Raw genomic sequence first — 27,801 nt, 5'->3', positions numbered from 1 at the left:
AAGGTTCTAACAGTTAAGAATTCCAATCACTGTAAGTCATTAAAACTATTCAGAAATAACAAGGCTGAAGGAAACAACAGTGTATATGAAAAGTAAGTACAGAAAATAAAAGGACTATTCCAGAATGAGAAAGTGGAAAAAATCCTAGGGCAGAGCCTGAATGGAGAGCACATAGCTATAGGATGTTTGTGGGAAAAACATCTTGGGAAAGAATTTTAGATGTCGTCAGGCTGGCTAAGGTTGAAATGGATTAATTTGTTGGTTTTGGGGTTTTTTTAGTAAATTTATTTATTTATTGGCTGTGTTGGGTCTTCGTTGCTGCACACGGGCCCTCTCTAGTTGCGGTGAGTGGGGGCTATTCTTCGTTGTAGTGCCGTGGCTTCTTGTTGCGGAGCATGGGTTCTAGGCATGTGGGCTTCAGTAGTTGCGGCACACAGGCTCAATAGTTGTTGCTTACGGGCTCTAAAGCGCAGGCTCAACAGTTGTGGCACATGGGCTTAGTTGCTCAGCGGCATGTGGAATCTTCCCAGAGCAGGGATTGAACCTGTGTCCCCTGCATTGGCAGGCGGATTCTTAACCACTGCACCACCTAGGAAGCCCTAGGCTTTTAAAAAAAAAAAAAAAAAAAAAAAAAAAAAGTCTTATCAAAATACACCAGTGTAAAATTAGAATTTGATATTTCCCTCTGTTAAAAAAAAAGTTCTCTGCAAGTACTGGTCTACTTTTTAAAGAAAGAGTTTTGGTTTATTTATTTTACCTTTTAAGTAATCTGCCTGGACAGCAAAAATTTTGTATGGTACCAAAGTAACTGATTCTGCTTCACACTGCCTTTATCAGGGCTTTGATTACTTAAAAACCCAGTCTACTCAATATTAGGAGCACTAACTTTTGTTAACCTTCTGTATTTGCCATTAATATGCAGTACTGTCACTATGGTTAAATAGACAATTAGGTATTCTTATATCATAGTGATCTGTGATCCTATTTAATCAAATGTTCAATCCATTTGACATTTTCTCAAAATCAAATTACTAAATTTAGTAATCAAATTACTAAATCATAATAAACTTTGAGGTTTCACAGAGGGCTCCTGGAAAATCTCAAAGGATTTGCCTCTTACCTTGTGAAAGAAAGATGTTAAATTACATTTTTAAGTCTTTTGTCATTTACAGACAGTTACTGTTTTACTCAGATGCTTTTGCAAAAGTGAGATTCATGGAAAGGACCCCATCAAGGACTCTTGACCACTGACACCGCTGCCAGATTACAGGGTGTTGAACCTCAGGTGTGTACGTTACAGCTGAAGAAGGCTCTGTTGGACCTCCGGCCCCATGCAAACGCTAGAGGCCTTAAATCAAACAGAGCAGGAAGAGAAGCAGCCAACACCAAGGTAGGATGCTTCCTCCCAAGAGATCAGATCAAGAGGATTGAGAACATCACTTTCTATTCCTCCTTCCCTCTTTGACCATCCTTTTCCTAACACCTACCCCATGAAGGCCTTTCTGATTCTTCTGTTGACCTTTGGCCTGGAAAGAGAATGCCATTGTTTCAGGCCATCGCAAAGTGGGGCAGTCCAACCTCCAAATAACTGTTGGATTTGCCATGGGGCTGATGATCTGGTAGTTCTGTTTGTCGCACACTTCTCCCTGATTCCCAAAGCGACGGTTTCTCTGGAACAAACTCAGCCTTCTCTCGATCATATCAGGACCCTGGGTCCATCTTCCCATCTCTGGTTAGCAAACCCAAACCCGGGGAACATCGCACCCAGGCTCTGTACGAAGAAGGCACCCGAGACAAGGGTAACCAGAACAAAACCACCTGTGCAGCCTGTAGATCCTGAAATTTCACTGGCCTCCACGCTGTCACCAGTCCACTCCTGAGCCACAGACCTGAGCCAAAATTACCAGAAGGCATTCGTGATTCAAAATTCACTTCCCTCAGCAGATGTCCACTCTCCTGGCTAGGAGACAGTGTAAATGAGGCGATGATCAGGGGCCTCTCCTTAACTCCTGAGGATACTGCAGAATCTCTTGCTACAGCAAGAGCTGCCCAACAGAAAACACCCAGACTCTCTGGCCAAAGTTGTTCCTGATTATAGGATAGCCCCTGGTTACCTTTTAGCTGAGCGATGAGGGATCTGTGCTGTGGCCAACATCTGCTGCACCTGGACAGACACTTCCGGGGAAGTGAAAACTCCGCTCCTAAGATCACTGAACAAGCCACTTGGCTTAAGAAAGTGACTCTTTCCACAGGCTCTTTGACTCACGTGACTTTGATTAGTTTGTGTCTTGGGGACCCCAGACACTGGAGATGATCCTGCTTGGAAGAAGCATAGCAGCCACCCTGGTGCGCTGGATTCAAGCATTAAATGCACGTTTGTAGCTGATAACCACCAAGCAAATGATCTCTCCAAGACTGGAATGTCAGAAACGGAACAAAAAGAACCACCAATGTAAAGGATGTGAACCCAACGTCACGACCCATGAATGCCACACAGAGTCAGCAAAACCTGTGAGAGCTTCAGAGCAGTAGCTGGGAGTAGGGCCAGTGCCTGAAATATTAATCACAGTTCACAAGCTGAGAGTCTGATTAAAAGAGAATTGTTAGAAGACAAGATAGTGGGCCCAAAATGGCATCCCCTAAACGAAGCCCCCATGTCACCAAACTGAGTATTACAGTTTTGGCTCCCCCAGAATTGGAACCTGAAACCATCTATTGGGAATTGAGGGATCTGCACCAGGGAGGTGATCTGCCTGACAGAGCCCTGCCTCCCCCACAGGAAAGTGACCTGGCCATGACTAACCTTCCTGCCAAATTGGGCCAGCTGGCCTGTGCATCAGCTGGAAGGGCAGAGCTCACCTCCCTCGGGAACCAGGGCGTTGCTCACAGAAGCAGCTGCAGATCCAGGCCAGGCAGCCAGCTGGACAGCCGCTCAGCACAGGCCGGTATGGGATGGAAGAGGACAGCAGCAAAGCCTGGTGACCAGCAGGTGGGCGTTGACTCTGCCGAGGTGAGGGACACACAACGTCTGTGCGCCCCTGCTGGACCCTGAAGGCATGTCAGACCAACTCCTTGCCAGCTACAGGCACTCAATTATTTCAAAGAAAGAGTGGGTACAAAAAAACAGGAAGCTTTTTTTTCCTCAAATGGCTGTTGAATTTATTTGATCAATAATGGTCCTGGCAAAAATTAGTTAACCAACGCTGAGACAAATGTAATGAAATACTAATTTTAAAAATTCATGACACCATGATAGAAATTAGAGTTTACACAAACAAAAAAGAAACCAATGTTGCCAGCAAATATAAAATGAATGTAACGTGACCGACAGGACAGCAAGAAGGCTCTTATACATTTATATTTGACACCTGACCGTATTTTCAGTCACCATAATATCTTCTCTCCAGATTTAAAAAAATAGTATGCTGATTTCTATAACAAAGCTTTTTTCGTACAAAAATCAAATAATGGCCAACAAGTCACAACAGTGCAATAGGTAGAGAATAAAAAACTGCATTAAACAGGTGCTGAAAATAAATACTAACCAGGAGGAGAGGACAGAGCCCTCGTGGGGGGTGTTTCCATCACCTTGAGTGTGTGGGGTTTGTCTTCACAGCGGTGAGCGCTGACAGCCTCGTGGAGCCACTTATTCAGACAGGGTGGGACTGGCCTGAGTGCCTGCAAGCCAGCCTCCCAGACGCCTCGTGTCACCAGGGACGTGGTGGGATCAGGCCTGGCTGACTCCAGAGGAAAGCCATTTCCTATTGCTCAGCCTGGCCAACTGGGCATCCAGCAGCAGTTCACGGGGCCCGTGTGGACACTGACATCTGAAATCTTGTTTAAGAGCATAGCTACCCATCCATATGGCTTATTCAGGCAAAGAGATGCTTACATTCTAGCCCAAGCAAGCAACCCACGACGTTCTGTTCAAATGGAAGATCGGAGAAGCAGATCCTCTGTGCAGATGCCCCAGGTCCAGGCAGCCGCCTCCCACGACCCAGTGATACTGGCCAGCTGGCTGGCGGGCTCCATGGGCAGCTCTGTCTGCGACTGCGCAGGCCACTCTGGTGACTTGGACTCAGGCCCAGCATGGGGGGCTGTCCGAGGAGGGGATGACGAGCTGGGAAGGTCACCCCGTGAGAACCACTCCGGCCAGTCGGGAAACGTGAGGCAGCTCCCGGGACAGGACCTGCACCGCGGAGGCGTGAAGGCACAGGCGAGAGTGGCGGGCAGCAGAGACCCTGCAGGGGGACACGCGGCGCGGGCAGGAGCGGGGCTGCCTTGTTTGGTTCCCCCTTGAACGAGAGAAAAAATCCTGATTCTGCCGTAATAAAAAAAGCAAAGAAAGACAATTTTTGGTTTAAAAAGAAGCCACTCAAGGGTTAAAATAGTTATTTTAAGTTAACAAAGGAAATTAATCTTCAAAGAAGCCGACACCCTCTGGAAAGCCTGCACCACGTGCTGCTCTGTCCTCACGTCCCCTGCGTGGGGCGCCACCCGCCTGGAGGAGGCGCGTCTCTGCAGGATGGACAGCGGTGGTGGCACTCAGATGGGCGTCTCCTTCCGGTCCCTGCCCGGCGATGGCCGGGGCTGCTCCTTGCCCCCGGGGGGCGGCTCCCTGGCGCCCGGCTCGGGCTCGGCTGGGGGCTCCGGCCGGGTGCGCTGCAGCTGGAGCAGGCGGAGTTGCACGCGCAGCTCCACGATGGCCTCGCGCTCCTCGTGGATCGCCTGGTTCAGGTGGTTGTTCTTGATCTTGAGGGACAGAGACGACAGTGCTCCCATCAGCGAGAAGGTCGAGGATGGAGACACCCTCTGACCACAGAGACCTGCGTCACACCTGAGCTACCTGTCCTCGCTCAGCCAAGCCCAGAAGATGCCCCACCCCACATACCCCCTCCTCCAGGCAGGTGCATCTGCTCAGCCCCCTCAGGGCCATTCCTGGGCCATCCCTTCCTTCCTGCCACTCCAAGTGGCCCTCTACCAACCTTGGGGCGGGGGGGAGTGGCAGAACTGGGGGAGTGGGGGGGGGGCGTTCTTATTCAGACCACAGGGCTGTTCCCATCGTTACAGCAGCCTGGCTGCAGTCCCAGGAGATGTTTTCCTATCAGCAACATTCACATGGGCTGTAAAATGCTCCACAGGACCACATGCTGCCAGCTGGCCTCTGGGCTCTGGGGAGAGGAGCCCAGGGTTAGGGTCCTGAGGGACAGGAAGTCGCCCATGGCCCTCAGGCTCCTCTGTGGGGAGAGGAGGGTATCTTGTTCGGGGAGAGAAGGGAGACACTGGTCAACCTGCTGCTGGGTCCCCACACACGCCCTGCGCACTCCCAGGGGGACGCCCCCCCAAAGTTCCCCTCCTGGGCTGCCAGTCGGTCACCTGGGGACCACAGAACGCCTCTGGGGGCCACACCCACCTCCAGCTCCTCGTTCTGCCGCTGCAGGTCCTGCAGGATGAGCTGCAGCTCGTCCTCATCCTCACTCTCACTCTCACTCTCCGACGAGTACTCCTCCGTCTCGCTGCGGCCGTGCTGCTGGCGGCTGGCAGGGATGGGGCAGCATGCGCGTTACCAGCCAGCAGGGACAGGCCTGTCACCTGCCTCTAGACTGACCAGCTTCCCGTGGTGCCGTTGATACCACCCCATCCTTCAGACTTCATAAAGGAGGAACTGAAAGGTCACGCTGATGCCTCCTGCTTCCACACGAAGGCTGAGCGCTGAGCGCCTGCGCTTACCTGCCAGCCGTGTCCCCGAGACCAGCCCTCCGCACTCCCTCACCTCTGGATCTCGGCAATCTCCGCTCTGAGCCGCTCGATCTCTTCCTTCTCTGTGGCGATCTGCCGGCGCAGGAACTGCTCCACAGTCAGGAGCTCCTCCTGCTCAGTCAGGATCTCATTCTCCTAAAATAACGACACTGGTAAATATCTTTGAGGGGCTGAGTCTAGAAAATGTCACCTTTTTGGGGTCTCCTCTATCACCCTGAATTGTTTAGCCCCATACACTGACACACAAGTTATGGGAAAGCCCGCTGTACTGCACACCCCAAAAATACCCTGTTTCCCTAATGTCAAGAAAAGGCTTCTTTGAGAAAAGGCAGACTAAGTTGTTTGGAAGGAATGACTAGATTTTTCTCCAGACATGAAATGCCACTTAGGAATCCTCATTTTACAAAGGCTCTGCATAAGGCCAGCACACTGGGCACAAAGCAAAGTTCAAGGGACCCCACCTATTTTTGCTTCCCAGTTCTTTCTGAATGCCTTCCCACCAAGAGAATCTATTTTGGTGCCACTGTGGCCTTCAACAGTGTCACTAGGAAAGGAAGGAACCAGGAGCTGTGCAGCTGGTGTCAGCATCACCTGAAAGCAGATCTAGTGATGGAAAGATGTTCACAGAAAAAATCTTTTCTCACCACAAGCCACCATCCCCCCCTCAACCCATGTCCCCAGAGATAATATTTAAACAGTAAATATTCTCCTTTAACAGAATATGTATTTCTAAAACTGATGAGGTCACCTAAGGGGATAAATCCCTATCTGCCCAAGATCTATCTAGCCCCTCCAACCTAGAGAAAAGAAGCAAGGCAGACAAAACTTAGGAGGTAACAGAAATGGGAAGCTATGGAGATGAGCTGGAGGCAGAAAAGGTCTACAGCATTTCTTTCCAAACTAACAGGCAGCAAGAGGGTAAGAACCTGTGATCATATCTTCTAAAGTGGACTACCCAAAGCTGCCAATATGCATAAAGAATCTCTTGGAGATGTGATATACACACTCCCCTGGTATTTCTAAACACAGAGATGCTCATCCTTTACCTCAGTGTGCTTATGCTAATAATGTCCCAAGAAATACCAGATTGAAAACTCCGGAATAAAGATATATCTGGGACTTAATTCTCTTTTTAGGGGAGGAGAGCTATGTCCCTGGTAGGCAAAACTGTATTTTCAGAAGTGACAGTCAAGGATTGAAAGCTGTAGGGCTTTAGGTAGCCCACATACATGAGTTTCTGGGAACACATAAGACAATGTGGTCAGAACCTACAACTTCATTCCTTTCTGGTTAAACTCTGCTAATTTCCAGAGCAGAATAAGGCTGACGGTGAAACTCAGAAAGGAAGAAAAAAGCTCATCTTTAGCTTTCTGCCTGGAATACAGTAGATACTCAAGAGCCGTCTGCCAAATCAGTGAAAGAGTAATCTACCAATTCATCAACAACTGACTTTCACATGCAAAGAATAAAATCAAAATATCTAAAAGGTGTTATTAGCAACAACTATCAGCTAAAATCTGTTACATTTCAAGGATCTAAAACTCTGTGACATCAGGAAGAACATATTTTAAAATACTAAAGCCCAATCTCATTAACATGGAACAACTACCACTCATATTTGTAAATTAGGGAAAATACCTATAACTCAGACTTGTGTGCGACTGAAATGAGATGAAGTAAAACATCTAGGACAGTGTCCAGTAAGAAGCAGTCACTCAGTGCAAAAGGTAGTTTCTTCCTCCAGCTGAACATTTAAATAAACACCACATAAATGCAGGGCCAAATGCAAAGTAAGCCCCTCTAAAACCCATAAATCATAAGTTTGGTTAGAACAGTCACACCTCTATAGCTGAGCTTCTCAAAAATAATACAAAGTGACCACTAGGAGTCTTGCAACACACTCCTGAACAACCAATGTGTCAAAGAAGAAATCAAATATTACCGTGAGACAAATGCAAACGGAAACACAACATACCAAAACTTAAGGACACGGAAAAAGCAGTTTGAAGAGGGAAGTTTACAGTGATAAATGCCTACACTACGAAAAAAAAGATCTCAAGCAATGTATCTTCATACCTCAAGGAACCAGAAAAAGAACAAACTAAACCTAAAATTAGCAAAAAGGAGGAAATACTAAAATCAGCAAAAATAAATGAAATGGACAACTAGAAAAGCAATACCAAAGGTCAATGAAATAAAGAATTGGCTTTTTAAAAGATAAACAAAATTGACAAACCTTTACCTAGATTAAGAGATTATAAATTACAAATAAAATTATAAATGAAAGAGGAAGCATTACAACTGATACCACAGAAATACAAAGGATTATAAGAGACTACTATGAGTATTTATGTGCTAACAAATTGGATAATCTGGAAAAAATGGGTAATTTCTTAGCAGCATAAAACCTACCAAGACTGAATGATGAAGAAATAGAAAATCTGAGCAGACCAATAACGAGTAAAAAGATTGACTCTGTAGTCCAAAACCTCCCCACCAAGAAGAGAGCAGAACCAGATAGCTTGACAGGTGAAAGAAGAATTAACACCAACCTTTCTCAAACTCTTCCAGAAAACTGAAGAGAAGGGAACACTCCCAAACTCATTTTACGAGGTCAGCATTATCCTCATACCAGAGCCAGACAAAGACATAATAAGAAAAGAAAGTTATAGGCCACTACCCCTGATGCACATACATGGAAAAATCCTCAAAATACACGCTAGCAAATCAAATTCAACAATACATCAAAAAGATCATACACCATGATCAAGTGGGATTTATCTCTGGGATACAAGGGTGGTTCAACATACCACAAATTAATGAATGTGATACACCACATTAACAAATGAAGGATAAAAATCGTATTATCTCAAAAGATTCAAAAAAGCATTTGACAAAATGCAACATCCTTTCATAATAAATACTCTCAACAAAGTGAGTATAGAAGGAACATATGTTGACATGATATGTGATATGACAGGCCCACAGATAACATCGTACCCCAGTGAAAGGCTGAAAGCATTTCTTCTAAGATCAGAAAAAGACAAGATGCCCACTCTCTCTCTCCACTTGTGTTCAATATATAGTACTGGAAGTCCCAGCCAGAGTAAATTAAACAGGAAATAAAAGGTACCCAAACTGTAAAGAAGTAAAATTGTCTGTCTGCAGGTGACATGATCTTATACACAGAAAACCATAAAGATTCCACCAAATAACTGTTAGAACTAATAAGCAAATTTAATAAAGTAGCAGAATACAAAATCAACATACAAAAATCAGATGCATTTCTGTACACCAACAACTATCCGAAAAAGAAATTAAGAAAACAATTCCATTTACAATAGCATAAAAAAATGATTTAGAATAAATTTAACCAAAGAGGTGAAATATCTGTACACTGAAAACCATAAAACGCTGACGGGAGAAATTGAAGAAGATACAAAAGATAAATGGAAAGATATCCCATGTTCACAGATTGGAAGAATTAATACTGTTAAAATCTCCATACTACCAAAGTGATCTACAGAGTCACTGGAATCTCTATCAAAATTCCAATGGAGTTTCTCACGAAAACAGAAGAAGCAACCCTAAAATTCATACAGAACCACAAAAGACTGTAATAACCAAAGCAATCTCTCTCTCTCTTTTTTTTTTTTTTTAGCCAAAGCAATCTTAAACAAGATGAACAAAGCTGGAGGCATTATCCTACAATCAAAACAGTGTGGTACTGGCATAAAAACAAATGTAAATACCAATGGAGCAGAATAGAGTCCAGAAATAAATCCACGCATTTACAGTCAATTGATCTTCAACAAGGATGCTACTACACTGTGGAGAAAGGACAGTATCTTCAATAAGTGGTGTTGAGAAACTAGTTTTCCACGTGCAAAAGAGTGAAACTGAACTCTTACCTTACTCCATACACAGAAATCACCTCAAAATGGATTAAAGACTTAAATATAAGACCTGAAACCATAAAACTATTAGAAGAAAACACAGGGGAAAAGTTTCTTGGCATTGGTCTGAGCAATAATTTTTAGATATGATCCCCAAAGTGCAAATATACAATAGACAAATGGGACTGCATCAAACTAAAAAGCTTTCGCATAGCAAAGGAAACAAAGGAGTGATAAGAGACAGCCTATGGAATGAGAGAAAATATTTGCAAGCCTTACATCTGATAAGGGGATTACACACACACACACACACACACACACACACAGGAACTCAACTCAATATCAAGAAAACAATACTAAGAAAACAACTCAATTAAAAAATGAGCAAAGGACCTAAATGAAAATTCTCAAAAGACATACAAATGGCCAACAGATATAAGAAAAGATGCTCAATGTCACTGATCATCAGGCAAATGCAAATCAGAACCACAATGAGATATGACCTCACACCTGTCAAAATGGCTTTTATTAAAAAAACAAAAGATAACGTGTTGGCGAGGATGTGGAGAAAGGGAACTCTTGTGCACTGTTGGTGGGAATGTAAATTGGTACAGCCACTATGGAAAACAGTATGGAGGTTCCTCCAAAAATATAAAATAGAACCATCACATGATCTAGCAATCCCACTTCTGGATATATATCCAAAGTAAATGAAAACAGGATATTGAAGAAATATCTGCACCCCCATGTTCACTGCAGCAATTTTCACAATAGTCAAAATATGAAAACAACCCAATGGTCAATGAATGAACGGATAAAGATGTGAGCTAGATATACACACACACACACACACACACATACTTATAATACATATGTATCTATATACACACACATATACATTAAAAACATATACAAAACATATAAAAACACATATATAATACACACACACACAGTGAATATTACTCAGACATAAGGAAATCCTGCCATTTAATACAGCATAGATGAACCTGGAGGGCATTATGCTAAGTGAAATAAGCCAGACAGAAAAAGACAAATACCATATGACCTCACTCATGTGGAATCTAAGAAAAAGCGGAACTCACAGAAGCAGAGAGTAGAACAGTGCTTATTACCAGGGGCTAGATGGTGGGGAAAACAGGGAGGTGTTGGTCAAAAAATACAAAGTTGCACTTAATGTTGATCGACTAAGTGTAGCAATCTAATAATGATACTGATAGTTAATGATAGCTGTACTGACACTGGAAATACTCTACAAGAATAGATTTCAGGTCCTCTCACCACAAAAGAAAGGTAATTGTGTAAGAGGATAATGTTAATTAGCTTGACTGCAGTAATCATTTCACTATGTGGAGGTGTATCAAATCATGTACACCTTAAATATATACAATTTTTAAAAAAATATAAAAGAATCTTAGAAAATAAAAAGAGTTTAGCTTACCTGGGCAAGAAGAATATTTATGACTTCTTCATTTTCATTCATTTCTTCTTTGGAAACATCTTCTTTTGAAAGACTGGCTATCTCTTGTGCAATCTTGGTTTCACACTCCTGGTCAAGTAGGAGAGATGAAAAGAACTGATCAGCCTACTGTAACACATTCAACAAACTCACACCATCACCATTCCAGAAGCTTCCTTCTCAGCTCCTACAACTGAAAAGTAAGAGTGACACAGTCAGCTGAACCATCAGAACAGGCAGGCATCTGCTAACTGGGCTCTGAAAATAACATGTGGATCTTGGTCTGTGGCTGCACCGGGAGAAAAATGTTCAGTTCTGGTTAACGTGCTCAGCATTTCTGGAATCCTCCCACGTAAGTTACTTTCTGTGATACTTTTTTTTGGAGGGAGTCGATTTTCAGCATTACAGTTCAACCGGTTTTGACGACTGCGTACAGTCAAGTAAACCACCATGGCATCATGACACCAAACATCTCCATCACCACCTGCTGCCCTGGCGACCCTAAACTGCTTTCTATTGCTCTGGTTTTGCCTTTCTTATGTTTCATATAAACTGAATTAATTACTAAGTAGTCTTTTTCTTTAACTGGCACATTGCCAGCTTTATGATTCATCTATTTTGTCGTTTGTATCAGTAGTTTACTGAGTAACATGCTATATGAATGTACCCAATTTCTTCATCCACTCACCACCCAATGGACATCTCAGTCCTTTCTAGTTTTGAACTATTTTAACTAGACCTGTTATAAACACTATGTACTTGCTTTGTGTGGGTATATGCCTTCTTCTGTAAGATAAATACCTAGGAATGGGATTGCTGGGTCTGATGATAACCTTATGCTTAACTTTAAAAGAAAATGCTGAACTGTTTTCCAAAATGATTGAACCAAGAGCAATACAGAAGAGTTCCAGTTGCTCCACATTCTTGTCAACACTTGCTGTTTTTAACTGAAGTCATTCTCATTGGTGTACAGTGGTATGTCATTGTGATTTTTTAAAATTTATTAATTATTTATTTTATTGGCTGTGTTGGGTCCTTTTTGCTGTGTGCGGGCTTTCTTTAGTTGCAGTGAGTGGGGGTTACTCTTCGTTGTGGTGCACGGGGCTCCTTATTGCCATGGCTTCTCTTGTTGCAGAGCACGGGCTCTGGGCACGTGGGCTTCAGTAGTTGCAGCACATGGGCTCAACAGTTGTGGCTCACGGGCTCTAGAGCACAGGCTCAATAGTTGTGGCGCACGGGCTTAGTTGCTCTGCGGCATGTGGGATCTTCCTGGAGCAGGGCTCGAACCCGTGTCCCCTGCATTGGCAGGCGGATTCTCAACCACTGCACCACCTGGGAAGCCCTGTCATTGTGATTTTAATTTGTATTTCCTTACTAATGATGTTGAGCATCTTCACGTGTGCTTATTTACCATCCATATATAAACTTCGGTAAAGTGCCTGTTTCAATTTTTGCCTTTTTAAAATTGAACTGTTATGTAACAAATGTACCACTCTGGCAGGGGATGTTAATAATGAGGGAAGCTAAGCATGCAGGGGAAGGGGTATATGGGAATTCTCTGTACCTCCCCTCAATTCTGCTGTGAACCTAAAACTATTCTAAAAAAATAAAGTTTAAAAAAATTGGTTTGTCTTCTTATTAAGTCTTGAGTTTTTTTTATATATTCTAGTTCAAGTCCTTTATCAAATGTGTGTTTTTTACAAATATTTTGTCACAGTCTCTGGCTTGCATATTCATGTTCTTAGCAACATCTTTTGAAGAGCATGTTTTGATGGAATATAATTTACCAAATTCTTCTTTTATAATTCATGGATTTTGTGCCCTATTTAAGAAACCAAACAGCTCATACAACTCAATAACAAAAAACAAAAATCCCAATCGAAAAATGGGCAGAAGACCTAAACAGACATTTCTCCAAAGAAGAAAAACAGATGGCCAACAGGCACATGAAAAGATGAAATCATTGCTAGTTATTAGAGAAATGCAAATCAAAACTGCAATGAGGTCCAACTCACACTGGTCAAAATGGCCATCATGAAAAAGTCTACAAATAATAAATGCTGGAGAGGATGTAGAGAAAAGGGAACCTTCTTACAGTGTTGATGGGAATGTATGTTGGTGCAGCCACTATGGAGAACAGTATGGAGGTTCCTCTAAATACTAAAAATAGAGCTACCATATGATCCATTAATCCCACTCATGGGCGTATATCCAGACAAAAATATGATTTGCAAAGATATATGCACCCCTATGTTCACAGCAGCATTATTTACAATAGCCAAGACATGGAAACAACCCAAATGTCCATCAACAGATGAATGGATAAAGAAGATACGGTGTGTGTACACAAACACACACACATACAATGGAATATTACTCAGCAATAAAAAAGAAATAATGCCATTTGCAGCTATACAGATGGACCTAGAGATTATCATACTAAGCAAGGTAAGTCAGAAAGAGAAAGACAAATACCATATGGTATCACTTATATGTGGAATCTAAAATATGACTTGAACTTATCTATGAAACGAACAGACTCTCAGACATAGAGAACAGACTTGTGGTTGCCAAGGGGGAGAGGAGTAGGGGACGGATGGATTGGGAGTTTAGGATTAGCAGATGCAAACTAGTATATACAGGATGGATAAACAACAGGGTCCCACTGTACAGCACAGGGAATTACATTCAATATCCTGTGATAAACCATAATGGAAAAGAATATGAAAAAGAATATACATATGGAGACTCCCCTGGTGGTGCAGTGGTTAAGAATCTGCCTGCCAATGCAAGGGGACATGGGTTCGATCCCTGGTCCAGGAAGATCACACATGCCACGGAGCAACTAAGCCCCTGCACCACAACTACTGAGTCCACGTGCCACAACTACTGAAGCCTGTGCACCTAGAGCCTGTGCTCCGCAACAAGAGAAGCCACCACAGTGAGAAACCCATGCACCACAAAGAAGAGTAGCCCCTGCTCGCCACAACTGGAGAAAGCCCACACATAGCACTGGAGACCCAACACAGCCAAAAAATAAATAAATAAATATTAAAAAAAAGAATACACATATGTATAACTGAGGCACTTTGCTGCATACAGCAGAAATTAATACACTGTAAATCAACTATTCTTCAATAAAATTAAAAAAAAAAATCACTGCCTAAGCCAAAGTCAATAAGATCTCTGTTTTCTTCTGGAAGTTTTTTTAGGTCTTAGTGTATGATTCATTTGGAGCTAATTTTTGTATATGTTATGCGGAAAGAGGGAAAGAATCAGATTCTTTTTTTTGGCATATAGATATCCAATTGTTCTAGCACTATTTGTTGAAAAGAAAATCCTTCCCTAGTCAATTATCTTAGCATCTTTGTTGAAAATTAACTGCCTACATGTGTGTTGGTCTATTTCTGGACTTTCTTTTCTGTGTCTATCCTTACCCAGTATCAACTGTCTTGATTACTGTAGCTTTACAGTAAGTCTTAGTATCAGGTAGTGTGAGGCCTCCAGTGTTGTCCTTTTTCAAAACTGTTTAGGCTATTCTAAGGTCATTTGTATTTCTACACAGATTTTTAAAAAGCTTGTTAATTTCTACCAAGCTGAGACGAAGTGAGAGAGTAGCACAGACATATATATAGTACCAACTGTTAAATAGATAGCCTGTGGGAAGTTGTTGTATAACAAAGGGAGTCCAACTCGAGGATGGAAGATGCTTTAGAGGACGGGGAGGGTGGGAGGGACTCAGGGGAGGGTGAGGGGGACTCGGGGGAGGGTGGGGGGGAGTTGAGGGAGGGAGGGAATATGGAGATATGTGTATAAAAACAGATGACTGAACTTGGTGTACCCCCCAAAAAATAATAAATTAAAAAAAAAAAAGCTTATTAATTTCTACCAAAATCACCTATTTAGATTTTGACTGGAATTGAATCTACAGATCAATTTGGGAAAACCTAGCATCTTAACAACACTGAGATATAAATATATTTTTAATTTGTTTATGTCTTTTTTTTTAGTTTCACTATCCAGTAGTTCATTGAGAATATACAGAAATACAGTAGACTTGTACATCTGACCTTGTGCTACAACACTGCTAAACTCACTTATTCGATTTTATATATCGATAGACTCCTTAGGATTTTATATAAAGATGATCACATCATCTATGTATAAAGACTGATTTCTCTCCAATCCGTATGCCTTTTTCTCCTGTTTTAATCCACTGGCTAAAACGACCTCCAGGTACAATGTTGAACAGAAGTGGTAAAAGCAAAACTGCATTGCTTTATACACCGAATCTTAGAGGAAAGCATTCAGACTTTCACCATTAAGTACAATGTAAATCAGAGGGTTGTTTTGTTTTGTTTTTTTTTTGGTAAATGCCCTTTATCAGGCTGAAAAGGTAGTGACTGAGGGTTTTTATCAGTAGTTAAATGTCAAATTCTGCCAAATGCTTTTTCTACATCTACTGACATGATCTTACAGTTTTCCTTATTTTTAGTATGTTAATAAAATGAATTATATTACTTCTATCTTTAAAAGTCATTTATTCCTTAAATTTGAAATCAACTTGATAGAACCTTTGGAGCATTTTGTGAATTAATAAGCAGACATGAAAAGATAGCATCAAGAAAATGGCAAAGTAGAGGTAATCCATCCCTTTCTACATTGGCTCTGGTTTGCTATGTCACAGTTCCTTTATCCAAGAGAGATGCAGGAGCAAGAGAAAGGAAGCCAAGCCCACATGAGCCTGTCCTGAGTCAGAGAACCTTCATTAAAGGCTGATGGGCAATGCAACATGGCAGATAATGACCACACGAGGCCTGGTTGGTCTGTCACTAAAACCTGATTCCAGGCTGAATCATGAAGGGAATAATTAATTAACTAAAAACAGGCACTGGAAGCAAAAGACAGGTAATCTGGTAAGTGGGAAAAAAGGAGGAAGAAAAATACACAAAGCGCATCCGCTGGTCCTAGAGTGCAGGAATAGAAATCTCATCACTGCTTCCTTTCTGACAAAGCTATCTCCACATAAATGCAAACTGCTGCCTTCAAAGCAACAAAAGGACATGAGTTATCTTGTCTTTTAGACAACCATGCTGTTCCAGTCTGACAAATGCTAACTCATGTTCCTTGGAAGTGCTCTTTGGGCCCTGGCATTGAATCTGCATCTGGGCTGTAAGAGGGTCCAGAGATCTGGGACCTCAGCCTTGGTGTGGCCAGGAAACTCAGAGTCCCAGCACCAAGCAACACACATTAAACTAGTGTGGATCGCGAACCCTGAGCTCCTCAGGAGGCACAGGCCCCCCTGCCTGTCACCAGCTAACAAAAGCCCCTCCTAATCCTCAGTACCTCCAGGTGTTTCCAAAGAGCTGACTCAAAGCCCTCAAACTCGGGACTTCCTAGGTGGCGCAGTGGATAGGAGTCCGCCTGCCAATGCAGGGGACATGGGTTTGATCCCTGCCCCAGGGAGATACCACATGCTGTGGAGCAGCTGCACCCGTGCGCCACAACCACTGAGCCTGTGCTCTAGGGCCCATGAGCCACAACTATTGAGCCCATGTGCCACAACTACTGAAGCTCCCGCACCTAGAGCCCATACTCCACAACAAGGGAGGCCACTGTAATGGGAAGCCCGTGAACTGCAACAAAGAGTAGCCCCCGCTCACCGCAACTAGAGAAAGCCCGTGTGCAGCAATGAAGACCCAACGTAGTCAATAAGTAAATAAATAAATTAAAAAAAAAAACAAAAACCCTCAAACTCCCCTGCAGTCTTAGAGATGTATCACCACCTGACTGCTTCTCACACCTGGAAACCTATTTACAGATACAACCAAGCAGGAAATGACTTTTGTCATCTGTTTTCATCTTTTAGTCAAATAGTCTGTTTAATTAAAAAATGCAACTTTCTAAATTAAATGAAGCATTTCCCTGATACCAAGCTGAAGGATCAAAAATCCAGAACTGGTAACGTGAATAAATCTCCCATCAGGGAACTTCCCTTCAAAAGGTATTTATATATCGTGCTTTAAAAAAATAATTTAAAATGGTATATAAAAGATTCCGGCGCATCCTTTTTATATTGCCTTATAAACATGATGTACCAAAATAATAAAAATTTACTCACTTGTCTTTTAGCTTCTCTCAGTTTTCTTTTGAGGGCTGTCAAAATTCTCTGTACTTCCCATAATCTTTCCTCTTTAGATAAATCCTTTATCCCGCCCTGCAGATCTCGATGTAAACAATTCAAAAGAAACTCCTAGAAAATAACACCACACAGTGAATAGGATTCCATGTCTTATTATCTTAAAATAAAACCACATGCAGTTTCTAAATATGCAGAATCAACTACTTTTCAATTATCATTAAAAAAATGACATAACACACAAATTGTTTTTTCAAGGATAAGACTGAAAAATCATTCTTGTTTTTTCTGCCTGAGCACTGGGTTCTAATCCATCAATTTACATGGTTCCCTGTAGTCAGTTCACATCCCTTCCCCCAACACTTAGTCAGCTACTAAGAAATGGGCGCTCAGAGCAGACGAAAGGGAAGGAAAGCAAGTGGGGACTGGATAACCTGCATACAAACTAAAGATGTAATCATCAAATGTTTCTTACTGAGCTCGCCAAAGACACACAACCAAATGGCACTGTTTCAGCAGCACAGTGGGAAAGCACAGGATTTGGGGTCAAATCCTGATTCTACAGCTTAGTTACCGGTGACAGAGAGGGTAAGTTATTTAACTTCCCCAAATTTCATTATTCTTATCTGTAAAATAAGGCCAATAAAGCAGCCCTTGTCCAGATAAGGTAACATTTTTGGACTGCTCACAACATACCTGGCACCATGTGAACATCTTTTAATGCATTATTTCATTTAAGGTAATCGTCACATCAGACCTAGGAGAGGACTCATTTTTAAATGCAATCCCCAAGGCTTAAGAAGGTTAAGCAATGTGCCTAAAATCAGTCAGTCATTTAGGAGCAGAGTAAGAATTTAGAGCCAAGTCTTTTGATTTCCAAACCTGTGCTCTGCCCACCATGAGGGTATGAGACAGTGCCAGAGGGAAGCTGCGGCTTCAGCCTGCTGCGAGGAGTGTGCCTGACACTCCAGACACTCAGCATCCCAGTACCCCAGTCTTGCACAGGGTCAGCGCATGGGCTGCTCGGGGTCCAGAGGGTGGGCTGCGCACCTGTCTTCTGATCTCCTCCTTGATGCTCTCCTGGGCCTCAGGCAGTGTGGGCATCGTGGCCATGTTAGACCACCGCAGAGGTTTTGTCACTTGCTTCAGTGTCACATTTCCAAAGAGCTCTTGCACATGTGTGAAAAACACATATAGGACACGATTGCTAATCTAAAAAAAATAATAAAAATAAAAGATTTGCAAGAAAAATATTAAAATTATCATTTCATTTGTATCTACTGCCTAAGTGCATCCTTAGTAGTGACTAGACATGCTTTGCTAATTAGTGGCCAATTTAAAGAAGAGACTAAGAAAGTACGAGTTAAGTCACGGACTCAGCACTATGAGGAACTGAGGCGAAAAGCCAAGAAAAGGATGCAGAGGTGATGATCATCCATTTGTTCTGTTTTAGCATCATAACATTAACCAATTTTTTAAATCTTATGTTCTTTATTTTCAAGTTACTGTGAGACATTTTAACTTGTGCAACTGGATCTACTGAGGAATATGGGAGCCTGCAGCTGCAAAGCTGGGCTGAGTGTGGGAGAACCCTCTCCAGAGACGAATGCCTTCCAGGCAGACTCCTGTTTAAATAAAATGCTCTGATGCTAAGAGACCAGGACGTTCAGTTGGCTCAAAACCTAGTAAAAGAAATGATTTCCTACCTAAAACTTACTCTGACAACATACCTGAATCTTCTGTGACACCATTATCACTATTAACAGTAATATTAAGTAAGAGTATAATATTTACCAAATTCTGAAAACCTGACTAATATAAAACTTGAGAAACATTTTGCTTCCAAAATATAATCCATGAGCAATAAAGGAATCTTCAGTGAAAGAAAATACACTCTTATATGTAACTGTGTTATAAAAATGACCAATAATAATCTGGTATATTGGCCAGAAAGAGGGCTTAAAATAAAAACTATAACCCCATCTCATTTTTATGCCTTTTGTTTTTGGCCTGAGTGAAATATGAGTAACTCCCATTAAAGGAAAACACATTCTACACTAGCACCAAGTGAGCAGCAGGAAGTGAAGGCCAGGAATTTACACTGTAAAGAGACATCAACTGACACACCACCCACCACCCTGAAATGCCTCCACAGGTTAAGATTCTATGAGATACTTTATACTGTACATATATTTCTTCATGAATGAAATCCTCAGGTTAAATCCCTGACCAAATAACCTGAGGCCTCCTTGAGCCTGAGTCTGCATGTCTGTGTGATATGACTAAGCAGTAATGCTATTTGATGAAGTAACTGAAGTCTGTAACTGCAGGTACCATGGGCTCCTCCTCCACTAAGGACAGCTCACTGTCTTCAGGAACTGCTTACAGATCCACACCAAACACTGGACAATATTCAAATCTCACAGCCACAGCTAAAAGGCCAACATGCTCATTACCTTACAAGCCGACATTGTCCACACTGTGAAAGAAAAAGGCCAACATTCAGGCTAACCCCTTACCCACTGTCCCTGGTTCACTGCCTGGTATGTGACTCAGCAACAGGAAACCCTCCCCAGGGCCGGTACGTGTGCAGGAAGGCCGTGTACCTGGACGGTTGGACTGAGCACTATAGAAATGTTCTGAATGTTCATCTTTGTCTCCAGCTCCTTGGCTATGACGTGGTCCATGTGCACGATAAGCCAGGAGATCAGCAGATGGTTACAGGCGGGCAGCTCCTCCAGCAGGCGCTGGAACTCTTGTACCTTCTCACCCTCTGAGCTCCGCCCACAAGCCTCCTCAAAGCGGGGCAGCAGCTCCTTGGTCAGCAGGTTCTCTGGTAGGTCCCGCAGGTACTGCTTCAGCAAACTGGCTACGGTGTTAGGCTCATACTCTTCCAAGTTTGGAGACTCCTCTCTGTCATAGGCTGCTTTCAGCTCATCCACCTTGGATTTAATTCCTTAGAACATTTGAATTCAGAACAAAAGGAAAGTATTGAGAAAAAAAAAAAATCAAACACACAGCTTTCTTCCCCAGCACTCCCACCCCTGGGGGAGATCAGAGAAGAGCCAGCCTCACCATATGAAAGTGTTTATCTGCACACAGTTCATACAGTTCCTCCATAAATAAGATAAAAGACTACACTTAGAGGATGAATTTAACCAAAAGCTAAATGATAATGGAAAAACTCAATATTCAGAACAAAAGTCCTAGCAACCACAAAAATATCAAGCAAATATGCCAACTGATTCAGGGAAAACAACTGTTTTTAATTTAAAGATAGGTAGGTAAAAATTCAGGCAAAAATTAAACTACAAGCATAAGCTTTGCTCTACATGAGTGGCCAACTGCTTTTTCTAACTAGTCACAAGACTGAGAACATAAACTGTAATTCAGTACATACAAGCACATTCCAAAAGTTATGGGTGACTACTTTTTTATAAGTAAAAATTGTATCATAAATGCAAAAGGTTAGTTCATTATCTAAACAAACTCTTTGAAAATTATTTCCCATTAAATAATACCCATCTAATTCCTTTTTCTAAAATTAAATTCTTTACATTTTTTCTTAATGTGAAACAGGGCTAGAACAACAAAAAAAAGTGAAATTTGGGTTACTAAAATCAAATTGTTTTGCTTTTCTTACTGGACAGAAAGAAACACACACAGAACAAATGTCCAGACACTAAGTATTTACGTCTTTAGTCCAATCTGCATTTAAGTGACATAATTCAATGACACTGACTGCTCATGAGAACACAAAGTAGCTTTCTGTTGTTTTCAATACTTAAAACTTTAGGCCAAGATGTGGTACTACAGACAATAGAAAAAAGAAGGAAATTCTGCCATTTGCAACAGCATGGATGGACCCAGAGGCTGTTATGCTAAGTGAAATGTCAGAGAAAGACAAATACTTCATGTGTGGAATCTAAACAAAACAAAGTGAATATAACAAAAAAGAAACAGACTCACAGATATAGAGAACAAACTAGTGGTTACCAGAGGGGAGGGGGAGTGGCAAATTAGGGGTAGGGGATTAAGAGGTACAAACTACCATGTATAAGATAAATATGCTTGTACAAAACAAGGATGTATTGTACAGCACAGGAAATATAGCCAATATTTTACAATAACTATAAATGGAATATAACCTTTAACAATAGTGAATCACTATATTGTATCCCTGAAACTTATGTAATATTGTATATCAACGATACTTCAATTTTAAAAAACTTTAGGCCAATTATTGGAAACAAGCCACAAGTTAAGGCTGACAGATTGTAAAGGTAAACACAAACACTCAAGTGTCATCTAATCTGAACAGCATTTTACAATCAACAGTGCTTACATCTGGGCTCTGACATTCCTTGTCTTATGTGAACACCTTTTAATAGCATCACAATAAATCAGTAACTTAATCCAGCACTGACAAAATAAAACCAGCAACTCCAGATAGGAAAATAATAATATGAATCTTATTTTTGTGTAATCTTTGAGGTGGAAAAGTTACAAAATAATTCCTATTTTCTTATTTTTATGAGTCAAACATAGTGAGTGATTAATTGAAATTCTTGACAAAGACTTCCTCTCTCTGTCATACACACTTTATAGATTTCTAATTTTCCCCCAACACTGCCTGCCCAGAAACCTGCACAAGGGAACAATCAGAATATGTGTTTGGTTTGTTACTCGGAAATAGTTATCAAAATGTTTTCCTTTTAAAAACTGGACACTTCAAACTCCCAGGTAGAGAAAGCGCATGTGCAAAATAACAGATGAGTTTTAAAACTGGAACTTACATATGAATAAGTGAGAATCAGAGTTCTACACCAGAAAATACTGTAAGCACTCAAAAAGAAAAGTCACAACCATAAACTCTGTAGTCTAGAGTGCTGAATGCAGCATTCTGCCAGAGCTTCAAAAACAAATACAAAATTGATCAAAGCAGGAGCTCAGCCTCCAAGGAGCCAACAACCAGGGAAGCAGCTCAGTTTGAGCGCTCTGACACGTGAATAGCGGAGTGCCACACCTCCGACTCCAAAAGAATGCAAACATCAAAAACAAGTCAAAGACAAAAGAATCCTTTGAACAAAGCCGTAGGTACCCTTCAGAGAAACTTTCACCGAAAACAAAATGTCTTCATGCTTATCAAAACCACGTGAGAGAAGCAGCTATATGAGTATTGTGTGGATCTTTAAAAACCCACTGTAAATTTTTCTTAAAAGGCAAGTTTCAAATTTAAATGTGTTTATTTTTATGTAACTAAGGACTTATACATTCAAATTCAGTGCCTAATTCGTTATTATTTTCTATAAAATAGTAGCATTTTAGCAAAAACACTCTTAAATGATACATGTTATCTGTGGGATTATGTATAGGTCTCCCCAATTATCAAACATGCCTGCCTTTCTTAACAATGCTTAAATATCAAATCAACCTTCTAGAAGTGTGCATGAACCAATTAAATGGAAAAACTAAATCTAGTCTCTTTATTCTAAATGTGTATGATTTAACTCATCATGAAATATGCATGAGCAACAATGAACGTTACAGCCTCAATGTCCAGGACCAAGACACTGAAGCACGGGAATGTGATGACTGACAGCATGGATGTCACCCAGGTCAGGACTCGAATCCTACACCAACACAAAAGCCACACCGCTTTGTAAGAAATAGAGTCTTCTACTTCAGACAGCATGAGTTTTGCTTGATTTTAGACACCCAACATGAACTACTTTCCTGCCAAGTATGAGATGTAAGTTTTCATACACACGGAATGTAGAGAAATGGAACGTGGATTTCACTAATGTACATAAGAGCTGAGCCTGGACACAGAGGCATCCACATCTGGGACCTAAACCTTTAGCAAGAACACTGCACGTCCCTCAGCTGAACTCAGGAAATACTTAAACAACTGTGTCAGTAACTGTGTCTCGTGGTCAAGAAGCATCCTGGACCCAGATGTCCTTCCTCCCTGCTGACCTCCCTGCAACGCCCAGCCTCTGGCAGGCACCCAGATGAGGGGCACCGCCTACACCACACACACACACACACACACACACACACACACACACACACACACACACACACACACAGAGCGTGGGGTCTTTGTTCAATTGGAAGGATCGAGGAAATGAATGAGGTTTAGGACCCGCGTTGCAACTTTCCTCAAGAGTGAGTATTTTTTCCTTCCTTTGAAAAATGGAAGTGAAGCTAATCTGTAAAAACCAGCACGTGCAGCGTGAGCCCCATACCTGACACTCTGTAGATGCCTTCGCACTTCATGCCGTGCTTCTCCACGTAGTCCACACACTCCCGGAAGACGGCTGGCAGTTGGACGCCGTCGTACATCATGGTCCTCTCCACCGCATCAGCCAGGGGAATACCAAAGATGGGTTTGAGGTTTGGGACATCTACCTGAGGCACCTCTGGCTCCTGAATTGGCTTCTTCTTTTTCTTCTTTTCCTTCCACTGTTTAACCACATCAGCTGCTGTCAAGTCTTTTGACTTCTTCTCTTTATGTTTTTCCTCTTTGTGCTTTTCTTCTTTATGTTTTTCCTCTTTGGGTTTCTCTTTTATTTTAAAATCCTTCTCTTTCTTTTTAGAAAAGCTGGGCTTCTTGAAAACATGGATCCCCTTGGACCTCTTCATTTTGGATGGACTTTCGGCTTCATCTCCAGAGCTATCTTCCTGAAAGGCAGCATAGCCTTCAGCTGCCAAAGAAATGCAGGGAGCATGAGTCAGATGTCTGCTGAATGTCAGACTGTGTTTTTAATGTCTAAAAACATGACAAAAGAGGTGCCACCTGGCCCTGGCTACCTAGCTTTTCACCCCATGGCCAAGCCCTCCTGGTACTCCCAGCAACTCATGCAACCGCCTCTCTGCTAAAACAAGGCATTGCTATGACATCTCCTGACCACAAGAGGGCCACGTGCAGACAGCCAGTTACCCTTGCAACTGGTTTTATTTTATACATGTGTGCAACTGGAATTTTTGCAAACCAAATTATTATAAATAAATTATTATCTTATTTTGTGTATTATATACACAGAGGGCTAGTGGAGAGACTCCATCTATAATACACAGCATTCTTTCATCATCTGAATAACAGCCTCTAATTTACACAGCTTAGGTTTCTTCATATTTGGTTTCTGTAGGGTGAAGCAATCTCCAATCACAACATGAAACGCACTACTGTTCAGATGCGCCTGTCATTCCCCATCGCACTCCACTCTCCTGTCTCCAGCTGTTAAGTTCTTTCTGGAGATGAGAGCAGGGACTGAAGCCTCATTTGGGGTGGACAGAACCAGGAAACTCCCTAATCACAGGATGATGGCCACTTCCCTGCATCAGAAGCCCTGATTTTCACACTGACAACTGCTTAGTATCAATAGTAGAGTTACGCTAGTTTGATTTCAGTTTTTTTCTTATAACATCTAAAACTCTCCTTTTATTTAGCCAACTACCTTACAAGCTATTTTATAACAAAAATTAAAGATATTGCATAAATTTCCCTCTAAGTAAAGTACCACGAACCCCACACCAACCAGAATGGCAGAAGTCTTAAGCGCATAATACCATGCCAGAAAGCAACTGGAGTTCTCAGACACCATTGGTGGGAGTGTCAACTGGTACAACCACTCTGGAAATTGTTTTTCAGGATCTACTGATGCTGAAATGATCATGGTCTGTAAGCAATTCCACTCCCAGGCACATACACAACAGAAATGCATAAACATGGACAATGACCTTCACAGAAACACGATTCATATCACACAATGAAGACAACCCAAATGATCAGTAACAGTAGAATTGATAAATTCTAGTATATTAGTGCAAAATCCAGCAATAAAAATGAACAAATTACTGCCACAGGGAATAACACGGATGAATCTAACAAACATAACGTTGGGCAAAAGAAACTACACACAAAAGGAAATCTACTTCCATGTACAAAGGTCCAAAATCGGGCAAAGTCGAGCTGTGCTGGGGAATTCCCTTTGAAGGGGCAACAAGAGGCAATTTCTAGGATGCTGATGACACTATTTCCAGAGTCTTGTACGATCAGTAATCAGCACAGGTTGTATCCATCTGTGATAATTCATCACGTGGTACACAGTTTGTGCATCCCATCCAAATGCTATGCTTCAAATACAAATTAACTTAAAAGTACCATCAAACACAAAATAAAGCACACTTACTTAAAAGCACACCCCATTTGCTTTTAACATACTAAAAAGCTATGTCTAAACGATTCATCCTCCTTACAGAACAGGAATCATAAATGGGATGCTTCATGGCATTTGCTTAAGAAAATGAATACACACTTTTTCACCATGTACCCCAACTGGCCTACACAACTTCATCAAGAAAGTAAGACTCTATAAGAACAAAATTTCAATATTTACTTTTCATACATTATTTAAAATGACCAATTTAAGAAACTGCCACCAGAAAACGTTACCATTTCCAGAAATTCAGTATTTTTATTTGTGAGAATTAGACCCTAAAATACAAAAACTGAGATACAGAAAAATAAAGAAAATATAAAAGAGGAGTCTTTGTATATATTTCTACGAGATAGCAGATACACGTAATTAGAGTAGAAGTTTAGATAAACTATAGCAACAACACAGGGAAAATGGCACTTACTCCTTTTTTCCTTTTTCTTAAATTTTCCTTTTTTCTTTCCATGGTCCTTTTCATCATCAGACACTATATCAGGAGGCTCGTGGAGGCTGTCGTGGGGAGGCGAGGGCTCGCCTGTGCGGTACAGTCCAGGAAACTTAGTGGGGCTGATCTCCTCGGAGCTGGGGGTGCGGGTGAGCCCACTGCCATGCTCCACCCTGCGGTGCTCACCGGGGCTGCTGGTGGGGGGCAGGAAGCACTCGGTCATGCTGCCTTCCTGACAACAGTGAGGAGGGCGTCTGTCACCTGCCCATCACCCTGCAGAGGGAGAAAGAGCAACCCAGTCACCCCACGACCACCAAGACACAGGGTACCAGGCGCACACATAACACAGTAACTAATCTTGCATTTACAAATCAAAACTATTCTTCTTGGGGGGGACTCGAGTGGGGAGGAGTCAAGGAAGGGAGGGAATATGGGGATATGTGTATAAAAACAGTTGATTGAACTTGGTGTACCCCCCAAAAAATAATTAATAAATAAATAAAATTTAAAAAAAAAACTATTTTTCTTCACAAACCCCTTTAAAAACAGTCATTCATTTTGTCATCTCAAGTTACATCTGTGCACCATACATTTCAGTTCTCAAAGACTTGAAAGCACTGGATCTTCAAGTGTAAGAAAAACAAACCAAATGAAAATTAGGGTTCTCAAAGTAGGACACAGAGTTTCCTCTAAAAAAGGCCCACCATTGTAAGGGGCTACATTTTGATTTCTTTCCAGCATAAAATCTTTTTTTTTTTTTAGTTATGGCCAATCATGAATAATAAATTAATAAGACTATTAATATAACTATACATGAATAGTTCAGTACCATAATTAAAATTTACAAAACAAAGTGATAGGGACTTCCCTGGTGGCGCAGTGGTTAAGAATCTGCCTGCCAATGCAAGGGACACGGGTTCAACCCCTGGTCCGGGAAGATCCCACATGCAGCAGAGCAATTACGTCCATGAACCACAACTACTGAGCCTGCACTCTAGAGCCCTCAAGCCACAACTATTGAGCCCATGTGCCACAACTACTGAAGCTCACATGCCTAGAGCCCATGCTCCACAACAAGAGAAACCACCGCAATGAGAAGCCTGCGTATCACAACCAAGAACAGCCCCTACTCACCGCAACTAGAGAAAGTCTGTGCAGCAACGAAGACCCAATGCCGCCAATAAATAAATAACTTTTTTTAAAGTGATATATCTAGTGGGTCACACAATTACAGATCATTAGCCATAGTTCTACACTGCATTAGACAATTCATGTGTTGATAACAGCTATTTTATCTTGAACTGGAGTTATGTTGAAAGAAACAAAGGAACCCTCATTTGCTCAGTCCTAAAATACACACAAAATAGTTTCGCTAGAATGGACACTGAAAGGACAAATGTGGATAAACAACAACGTACAGCACAGGGAACTGTAGTCAATATCCTGTGACAAACCCTAATGGAAAAGAACATGAAAAAGAATGTGTGAGTGTGTATGGGGCGGGGGGGGGGGGGGGGGGTGTACAACTGAATCACTTTGTTGTACAGCAGTGATTAATACAACATTGTAATTCAACTATACTTCAATAAAAAATAAAAGGACAAATGTAAGGAAAGTTAAGATTTGTTTGCATTTTTTTCTTCATTAGACGGATGGTACATAGTCTAAGTACTGTGTTCAAAAGTTACTTGGATTAGTTCTTATTCCTCTTTAATGTCTTCATGATATTCATTTGAAGAACTATTAGAATCACTTGTTTCTCTTTGCATTCACTTTTAAGGTGATTTTGCAATTTTAAAAATCCACAAACAAGTGATAAAACTGATAAATCTACAAAGTCAAAAGAAGCAAATGTAAAA

The 27,801-nt window shown here is 41.6% G+C and overlaps 1 protein-coding gene across 9 annotated transcripts in view; it reads right to left on the bottom strand.

Annotated features, from left to right (window-relative positions):
- Nucleotides 1–3,132: 3,132 nt before the first annotated feature.
- The window catches only part of RALBP1 (ralA binding protein 1), a 45,978-nt gene continuing 21,309 nt past the window's right edge, over nucleotides 3,133–27,801 (bottom strand). For 8 of the 9 annotated variants that reach the window (XM_057698258.1, XM_057698259.1, XM_057698257.1 and 5 more), the window contains 9 exons: nucleotides 25,922–26,215; nucleotides 23,524–23,982; nucleotides 19,879–20,228; nucleotides 18,323–18,484; nucleotides 17,255–17,386; nucleotides 11,116–11,223; nucleotides 5,774–5,895; nucleotides 5,414–5,537; nucleotides 3,133–4,752 (listed from right to left, as the gene is read on the bottom strand). In XM_057698258.1, coding sequence (XP_057554241.1) covers nucleotides 4,546–4,752; nucleotides 5,414–5,537; nucleotides 5,774–5,895; nucleotides 11,116–11,223; nucleotides 17,255–17,386; nucleotides 18,323–18,484; nucleotides 19,879–20,228; nucleotides 23,524–23,982; nucleotides 25,922–26,165 — 1,908 coding nt within the window. In that variant the 5' untranslated portion in view covers nucleotides 26,166–26,215 and the 3' untranslated portion in view covers nucleotides 3,133–4,545. Of the gene's footprint in view, nucleotides 4,753–4,935; nucleotides 5,172–5,413; nucleotides 5,538–5,773; nucleotides 5,896–11,115; nucleotides 11,224–17,254; nucleotides 17,387–18,322; nucleotides 18,485–19,878; nucleotides 20,229–23,523; nucleotides 23,983–25,921; nucleotides 26,216–27,801 lie in introns of those variants that run through there. The other variant, XM_057698263.1, reaches the window with a different exon arrangement.

This window comes from Hippopotamus amphibius, chromosome 11 (genome assembly GCF_030028045.1).
Source record: "Hippopotamus amphibius kiboko isolate mHipAmp2 chromosome 11, mHipAmp2.hap2, whole genome shotgun sequence".
In the NCBI taxonomy this organism is placed as follows: Eukaryota; Metazoa; Chordata; class Mammalia; order Artiodactyla; family Hippopotamidae; genus Hippopotamus; species Hippopotamus amphibius.
The sequence above is the reverse complement of the archived record's forward strand: the minus strand, read 5'-3'. Positions and strand labels throughout refer to the sequence as shown.